This window comes from Pocillopora damicornis, chromosome 3 (genome assembly GCF_964200805.1).
Source record: "Pocillopora damicornis chromosome 3, jaPocDami1.2, whole genome shotgun sequence".
Lineage (NCBI taxonomy): Eukaryota > Metazoa > Cnidaria > Anthozoa > Scleractinia > Pocilloporidae > Pocillopora > Pocillopora damicornis.
The window spans coordinates 22978908-22988070 of NC_142672.1; the positions used below are offsets into that span (position 1 = coordinate 22978908).

The 9163-nt window shown below is 37.8% G+C and overlaps 1 protein-coding gene and 1 pseudogene across 5 annotated transcripts; both read right to left on the bottom strand.

Moving 5' to 3' along the window:
- Window positions 1-1494: 1494 nt before the first annotated feature.
- Window positions 1495-4340, bottom strand: LOC149048872 (aquaporin-7-like). 5 transcript variants are annotated; one of them, XM_089201037.1, is made up of 4 exons: window positions 4198-4340; window positions 2829-3910; window positions 1912-2014; window positions 1495-1722 (listed from the first exon to the last, which is right to left on the bottom strand). In XM_089201037.1, the coding sequence occupies exons 3-4, from the start codon at window positions 1984-1986 to the stop codon at window positions 1552-1554; spliced, it is 246 nt and encodes an 81-aa protein (XP_089057163.1). In that variant the 5' UTR covers window positions 1987-2014; window positions 2829-3910; window positions 4198-4340; the 3' UTR covers window positions 1495-1551. The 5 variants fall into 5 exon arrangements, with proteins under 5 accessions (XP_089057163.1, XP_089057164.1, XP_089057165.1 ...); XM_089201038.1 differs by having other exon boundaries at window positions 3486-3910; window positions 4198-4319; XM_089201040.1 differs by having other exon boundaries at window positions 1498-1565; window positions 1608-1722; window positions 1912-3910.
- Window positions 4341-5433: 1093 nt separating this feature from the next.
- Window positions 5434-8963, bottom strand: LOC149048873 (uncharacterized; annotated as a pseudogene).
- Window positions 8964-9163: the final 200 nt, after the last annotated feature.

Here is a 9163-nt window from a genome sequence, read left to right on the forward strand (position 1 = left end):
ACGCGAACTTGCTTATCTCGTTCATAGTTCTTGTCTTCTGTTTTGAAGTCTACTCGACCGTCCGTCTCGTCAACGACTTGTACTATTCAGGACACTCATTGCTTGTGAACTCAATTTGTTGTCTGACTCCACAAGTATGACTCTCTGTATGAAATCCAAACACGTGCAATAAGGATCTTTACGAGGAAATTTTGTTTTCCTATGCATCAAGTTCGAGCAATTATTCTAAACGTAGCTTATAATCAATCCTATTCGATGAAAATCTTCTTCAATGGTCATCTGGACTCCATGGAATATCCAATGCCCCCCCTCGTCCTTCTCCAGCCCTCTTGCATCTGCTAATACACCTATTCTAACTAACCCCCTTCTATACCTTTACTCTTTCTTTAGATAGATTAGATAGATTCTTTATTGAAATACATCGCAGCTCGTAGAGCTGAATTACGCATTTTCATTACAATTCTAATTGAATGTACAAACTTACAAACTGAATAATACCTAAGAGCTAATAGTAGTAATATCTAAAAGATTTAAAAACTATAAACATCTTTTTGAAATCATATTTTTTAAAGTCTAATAATTTAAACAGCATTCACTAGGGCGCATGAAGCCATAATAAAACTATTCGTAAATCTGTTTGTTTTACAGCGCGGTATGCTGAAGGATCGCGCGTGCCTAAGATTGTACTTGCCCCCATGTAGGGGTGACAGTAATTTCCTGAGTTTATGGCCGCTGTCATTGAAGATACTTTCAAACGTACGCTCGCAAATATCACTGTGATTCTCCACTACAGATGGTAGGTTCGTTAGCGCTAACGCGTGCTGATATTGCATGCTAAGGCAGATGATTCGCATTGCCCTTTTCTGAATGCGCCCTAGTTCTTGCATTAAGTAGGCAGGCAGAGCATAATAAAACACAGTTCCAGCATAATCGATCACGGAGCGCACACATGTGATGTAAAAAAGACAAAGATCTTTCTGAGAAGCCCGGGCTCTTTTAAGCTGGATGAGAAAATAGAGCCTCTTAGCTGCCTTTCTTATCACTTCTGTGATATGCGCGTTACAGGATGGGTCACTTGAAATAGTCACGACAAAGAGTTTTGCATCAGTAACAATCTTTATGCACTCTCCTCCGATAACTACAGGAGGGAAATCATGACTTATTGAAGCAAAAGAAATGCGAAGTTCCTTACATTTGTCAGTATTAGTTTGACTCTATTTCTGTTGGATCAATCCGCTACCTCATCTGTTATAGTTTCCATATTGTTCATTTATCCTTTCCTAATTACATCAGACGTCGTTGTGTCGTCTACGTATTTCCAAAGTGATGCATTACTACTTGCTAAGTCATTAAGGGGTGTAAAATGATGAAATTACAATGAAATTAAAAGTCAGTACGAATAAAATGGTTTGGGTTTTTGTGTTGATGAAAGACAGCTGTAGGAGTAAAGAGCCAGGGTGTCCTTGTGAAGACCTTGTCATTCAAGGAAGATTGGCTGGAAACCTGTTTTGCATAATCGCCATGATATAGTCTGAGTGCGCCAAGTCCTTCTTAGTCACTGATACCTGCTAAAAAGGTAAACCCAAATGGCACATCTGAAATTCCACCGGCCCAGTAGCAGCCAAGCGTTACACCAATTCCCCAACCAAAGTTGACGGAGAAGAAAGTTCCAAACTTCCCCTTACTGAGAACCATCTGCGCCACTGATCCAATTCCAATAGTCTGTAGAATAGAATTCTGTTATTTCCAAAAGCAGTTATCAATCAAGACTACCAACAGTATAAAAATTTTGTGAGTGGCTGAGTAGAGGGAAAACATTAGCCTCCTTTTCAGAACGCTGGCTTTATTGAAATAACAGATATAGTTGAAATGGTATGATCTTTCACTATATTTGCTTCATAAAAGACTCACCAGTAAGATGAAGGTAGCAGCGAACTCAGCTGCAGCTTCTCTCATCAAGGATGGAAAACGAAAGCGAAACGTCATAACTTCCTAAGGGAGATCACCCCGCGACCTAATTTCGAAAACATTAAGATATTGTAAATATTGACTAAAAGTTACTTCATATTGTCACATGAGGGAGACAAAATACGAAAAATTCAATCCATGATACTAGATTGGGGTTTGTTCCTGTCTTGCCACAGTTGTACGATGTTATGCTAAATTCCTCTTGACAACTCATAAAAAATGCGGCATGGTATTTTATAATAATTTCCAATTATATTGAAAATAAGTTTGTACAGCTGCTGCCAAGACAAACTAGCACTACCAGCTCCTGGCTTTTATCTATCAGAGTTTTGCTTTAACAAAGATTAGCAGCTACTGTATGGTATAGAAATTTGAATGAAAGTGATCTTCGCAGTAATGTGCACTACTAGAGCAGTAGTGAAAATAAGGCCTGAAAAAAATTCAGGCCTGTGCGGGATTTGAACCTATGACCTCTGCGATACCGGTGCAGAAATGGACCTCTATTTTAAGTGGATCTGAACTAAGAACTGCTCATAAGTAAAGTCAAAGAACCATTGAACAGATCTTTAGCCAAAGCTTGCTGCATTTTGGATTTGATAGACTTAATTCATGGAGAGAAATACATCGTATTCCGGGATACTCTCGTTTACTCCTCCAAACATCTAAAAGATGCAGAAGCCTGAAATTCAATTTCTCACCATTTCTATAGTCAAAAAAAGAGTATGTCATTTACTGTTTGAGTATTTTATTCTATACATTTTAACTGAAAAGTGCCACACTTTGAAACGCAAGAGCGAATTCTTTAAAGATTTCGTGAATCAAATATTTTAACATTGGGCAATGGAAATTACAGGAGGTACCTTAAGGTTAATGGATCCTCTTGGCGGTCACGAGTTGTCGATAATCACCTTGGGCGATTGTGCTGCATTCCGCTAACAGATATTATGGTTTTACATTTTCTGAGGGACATAGTTGTTGAATAAAACGGAATAGTAAACCTGTACGAGGTGTGGGTGGAAAAGATGTCGTCACAGCACCAGTACTGTGACGAAAGTGACTAGATGAGTACTCATCTCGTCACTTTCGCTTTCATTTTCCTTGTTTTGTTTACACAACACCGTAACTCGATATTAACACTGGATTTATTGTCAACGTTGGCGTCCTTCTAGTAGCCTTAATCTCGAGCTCTGTCTTTCATCTCCGTTAGACTTCCTAATAAGAGACGTCTGATAGTCATTTCTCCAAGTGGGCAATCAATAGAGGTTAATGTTAACTTATTTGATGTCCTGTATACAGCCTGATACAAGAGACAAGGGTCAACTAGTCACCTTTGCGTGTTTTTGTCTTACAATTTTTGTGTTTAAAAAAATCCTTTTTTTCGACAGTTCAAAGGCCAGGAGGAGAGAAATGCTCAGTCGAGCAAAATATATTTGCCTTAGTGACAATTTCAAGTGAAAATCTTATTTAAAAACGAACTTTTGCCTAACGTGGTATTTAAAGACGTGATACCTGCGTACCTTTCCAACGCCTGATCCAAGAAGCAAAATATTCCAAGCTCAACATGACCGGGCGGCCACATATCTTACGCAGAATCCAAGCACATATACTGTAGTTTCATTTCAATTTACCACAAACTCAGTCTTCTTCGTCAAGCCGACGCTAAGCCGCAGTTTGCTTCAAAAGTTTCCAGTTTAGACGTCGCTAACAGCCCTCGTTCACTTTCACACGTCACACAACCGTTGAAAACCAGCTTGGTAACCCTGCCTCCTTTGCAAACTGTGGCTCGCCGGGGACCACACCGTCACTTAGCACCCGTGGTTCTTGGTTCTAAAAACAATTTGTTGATGCCAGTACCGGTGTGGTCCCTGGCGAAGTACATGACGAAACCATGACTCTTATTTCGGGAAGGAGTTTTTTCTCTTTGTCGCGTGCAGTAAAGAAACTAGAATATGTTGCGTAATTAGATACAATTAGGTAAACAATTAACCACGACCGAAACATTGTTGAATTTTGGTTGCCAATATTTAGTTAATAGCGAATTAAGATCAGGTAATCGTAAAAGGGATGGCAAACGAAGCTAATACTTTGAAAGCCAAAATTATGCTATTATTCACAAAAACAGACTCATCTCATTAAATCTGTTCAAGCTAAAATCTTCTACAAGAAAATTTTCCGCTTACGAGAATGTAAAACCGGCTATAGAAAAGATAACCTTAGATGGAAGCATACCTTGTCAAGTAATCTGGCGATTGTGATCCCTGGAATATTGAAAACAGGTCTGAAATTGGAATTAAGACTGTGTGATTGTTTCAGAGCCTCTGGTGATCAGTGTTCTTCGAGTTGCGTGTAGATTCATATGTGCAAACAAAACTACGTGTTATTCATTTTGAAAAACAAATATTGTGACATCCGCACTTTGACACAAACATTTGTTTCAAAAAATCGCGTGGGTTTGGACCGACGACAGAAATGCAGTTACGAGGCAAAGGTAGAGGAGACCTTAGCTTGTTTCAGACGCCGGTTCAGTTTGTAAAACGAAGCTCGACATTAACTCACGTGTGACAGACACTGAAGAGCAGAAGAAAGAAGAAACTCATACCCAAGCCCCCCTCACTTTTTCTCTCCACCGCTACTATAGCACTATTTAGCAGTTCTCTCCGTTTTATCCACTGAACGTCTGTAACAGCGCAACACAAACCTTTGATTTGAAATATTTCCAATGAGAAGAGAAAAACAAACAAAAAACAACAACAACAAAGAAAAAAAGGAAAAACCAAAATATTTCCCTTTTCCTTGAACGAGTGCGGAATCCGCAAGCCTGGGGATCGGTTCCTCGTAGGGACTCGGAACTTTTTTTCGTTATTCCACGCTCGAGACAAGACAGATAATGAACAAATATTCTCAATACCGAACTATAACTCTTTAGCTCAGTTCTCAGTTACCAGAGGATCCCTGCGACCGCAAAATCATGTTTGACGCTCAGCGCTCTTACTGAGGACAAACAAGCTTTCATTTCCGACATTTATGATTACGGTTCAGTATCCTCCTCATAACACAGCTCTACTGCACCAAGAAATTCCTTCATTGTCAGTTTATTACTCGAACTAGCTTTATAGGCAGAAGGAAATTTCAATCTAATTTGTTAAAATTTCAGTTCCAAGATTTATATGAAAACATGTTGTTGCATAAATTACTTTATAACTAGTCACCATCGGTGTAACATGTTTGTTTTGGTTCATTTTCCATTCTTCCATTCTTTCTTACGTGATAAACAGTTGTTAATACAAAAGAAGTCTCTATTTTCAAAGTTCAAACCCTCTGTTGCCTTTTTTTTTTATTCTATTTTTCCTGTTTATTTCCTATCAAGTTTTTTAAGGATGGTAATTTTGTAACCTAAATGAATTTGTTTTTTGGCTCGAAACAAACAAGCAAACAAACAAAAAGATGTAGAAATTTTTAGATTTTTTAATTTTCAAATGAATATGATTGAAGAAATGAATGATTTTTAATCGACATCTGAACTCTGTTTAGTTGTTTTTCAGTCCACGTAAAGAACTGGCGAGTTTGAGAGGGGACGGGGTTCACAATTGAAGCGCAGTCCTCTAAGTATTTCTTGGTGCACGTAATTTCCAAGAAGTCACAAATTTTCATGAGAGTTTCACGCGGGTTTTTCATCAAATCCATGCTGTGCACATCGAGTACACGACCTGGAAAGTTCTTCTTGACTTGCGAACTTCCCCTCACTTGGGTACTGTATTCCACTATGGAATCATCGAGCTCCTCGAGACAATCACACTGCAATTACCCAATGAACATAGACATGGAAGCACGTTATCAAGAAAACCATAACAAAAGAAATGCATCAGCATATACACATAAACAAACAAAGGAAAAATTCATCATAAAAAAAGAGAAAAAGCTCAATAGAACAGACAAGCAAAAAAAGCAAAATAATGCCAGGGTGCCTGCCTAGGGGAGTAAGAATATCACGTTGCTTCAATAAACCCATTTTTAAAAATGGTTGGCATTACTATTACTAACTCTTTTGTGAGCGAGAAATCTACCTTCTTGATAAACGACAGGCAAGTCAAGGCATTTCTGAACCTCGATGGCGAATAAAGACGCTCAAAACCCAGGGTAAGACTTTTCGTCGTCAGCAGGTCGACGTTATTTCCACCTCCACCCACCAAGTTTTAGTCTCCCCCCCCCCTCCCCCCCATCGCAAAATAACTATAATACCATAGCGTATTGTAAGGTAGATTTAAATGTCTCCGACCACCCACCAACCTCAAGGTTGTCTAGGACTTTGTTTTTCTTGACTTTCGCCTTGCGAAGCGCTGAAGTTGCAATATTATCGAAAGGATTACGTACAACGTGAATGAATTTAAGCTCTCTGCCAAGTTCACGCCCTAAATCTCGGAGATGCTGTCTTCCTTCACTTTGGAGCAAAATTTTTGAAGCCTGAGCTGCTTTCTTATCTCCAGTCACCTGCGTGAAGAGCACTAATAATAATAATAGGCTTTATTTAGAGAGGGTAAAAACTCTTAACAGTAGCCCTAAGACACTGATGACTCTGATGACTCTGCACTGGATGTTAAACATTTATTAGATAAGGTTGAATTATCAAACCAAGGTCTGAGATAACACAGGCACGAGGTATGATAATTCATAATACCATGCAAAATCCAAATTAAAGAATTATATTTTATCATTCGTATTTTTTTTTTAAAAGGGAGCCATTTCTTTCTCACTTTGGAAAAGTTTGACTTACAAGCGTTAATCAAATATGTGCATAAACCACAAACTAACCGTGTTCTACGACTTAATAAACCACTATGCTGCCATGCCTTGGCTACCATGCCTTGAGTTGGTTTATATTAACTATTGATTGTAGGACGAGTTTTACCGGCTTAGTAAGAATCGTAAATCCGGTGATCTTTGCCTCTTGTTAAATAGTTCCGAGAGATGGAGTGCTTGCAACTTGAATAATAACGTCGTGTTCTGGCGATGAATTTAGCAACAAACCACCAATTGGTTTGTCGCTACGATTTTCTTGAAATAGAAAAAAATGCCAACTAATCCTTCTCGGCGAGTAGTTTGGTAATTTCTGAAGGTCTGTCTCTTTTTTCGCGCAGCGAAAAATGAAGGCTGTAAAGGGAACAATCAGTTAGTTGAACTGAATTTTAAAAGAGATTTGAAACGTTTGAAATGTGGAATGATTCAGACACCTTGTTCCGACTGTAACGACCAAAAGTTATTTTCATAGAAATACTTAACTTTCATTGCCATCTTTTCTTTTACGGCTGGAGAATATTTTGATGACTCAGTTTAAAAAGAAAAACAGACCTTTGTCAATTTAGATGCAACATTTTAGTTAATTTAAGTTTCAACCGAGCTATTACACTTCATTTATCAACTATTGGATTATAGACATTGAAAGTTTGTCCAGTGAAAAGTTTGTTCAAGAGGAGAAACTATTGCAGACTATGTCGGCTTCACGAGCCGACACTTACATTAACGTTTGGAGGAACACAAGCGATCAACAATCGGCAATCAATTAAAGGACGAGCATGGAAAGGATTCTGAGACCAGAGAAATAATTTTCAAGATTTTGGAGAAATATCCGAGTAAACGGGACTGTTTGATCTTTGAAATGCTTTTTATTCGCGAACTTAGAGCAAAACTGAACAAACAGAGTGATTCTATTCGTGCAAAAGTATTTACCTGATCGATTCACTTTTAATATTGTTTCTTTCGCCTCAGCGTTTTTTATCATTCTTGTCTCAATTTTCTCGTATTGTTTCTATGTAAATATTTAAGAGTTTTAGTAAGATCTCATTGGCATTTTTTCTATTGGTTATATAAGCGCATGATAAAAATTTTATTTAAATTTTTTTTATATAAATGTTGAGTCGTCAATAAGCTGCCTCTTTCTCTTAAATCCTAAATAAATTCAATGAATATGGAAAAAAAAAAAGAAAGAAAAAAACGTTTTAGTATCAGAAAGGCGTTATGACAATTTGCTTGAAGCGACAATTTACTTGAAGCAAAAATTTGCCAACTTTTAGTAGTTTGGGTAATTCTAGTCGAGAAGTTCTGACGGTCTGTCTCTTTTTTCGTGCAGCGAAAAATTAAGGCTTAAAAGGGAGCAATCCGTAAGTGGAACTAAATACTATAAAAGAGATTTGATAATGTTTGAAAAAAAAAATATCTATTTAGTTGGCGTTCAAAGCGTCCTCCTCCTTTCCTCCAAACCGAAGTCCTTCACCAAAATTAAAATCTGGAAATTTTCCCCTTCTGGCGCATCTTACCCGATGGGAAGATATTTCAGTTTTCTATAGATATACTGGTAACTTTCCAATGCTTTTTGACCAATTAGAGCGCACGTTTTGTCCAAATTATTTCATAAAGGTAAATGAAAACTATACCTGTACACTCTTATTGATCTGTCCTTGCCACTGACCCTTCACGTTGTAATGATACTGTACTGGGCTCCCGTTTACCAACCGAGAGCGAACGCCATACATCACATCATAACGTGATTTGGCGTAAATTAGCTCATAGATAAAATATTTTTTCCTGTCAAATATTTCAGGCATGGTAATCCACTGCTTTAAGATGTTAAAGTCATTGGCAACAACGACATGTGAATGAGTATCTAACAAAGCAGCAAGTAGGGTGTGCCTGCTTCTGTTGTATCCAATGAACAACAAAAAAATCCTGACGTTGTCGTAAATTCTGGCATCAAATGTTGATGGATTTGAACGGTGTAGCTCTCAAAATAAAGGGTTAATCAAAATAATGAGACTGAAAGCAAAACCAATGAAAGTATGCTCTGAATCGTTACCGCGTACTGTTAAAATCTATACCTAGAGAGATCAATAGGAAAATGTAGCTCCGTCGTATCAATCAAAACAGGTCATTGTGTTCCAAAGACGTGCATAGATGGCAATACCAATGATTAAAATTGTTACTTTTACAACTTGGTGAGACATTCTGGATTTTGTATCCTAAAAGTGAAAAAGTATGACGTGCGCACACCATTAGCAACTGTCAAGATGATATGAAAAGTGCCTCTTTGTTATTTATAGATAGGCATCAATGCGGAAAACTCAAGCCAACCGCGTTCAAATCTATTTGATTGACTTGTAAGTTAAATCAAAAATAATTTTGTCTTTGCCTGGCAATTGGTGGA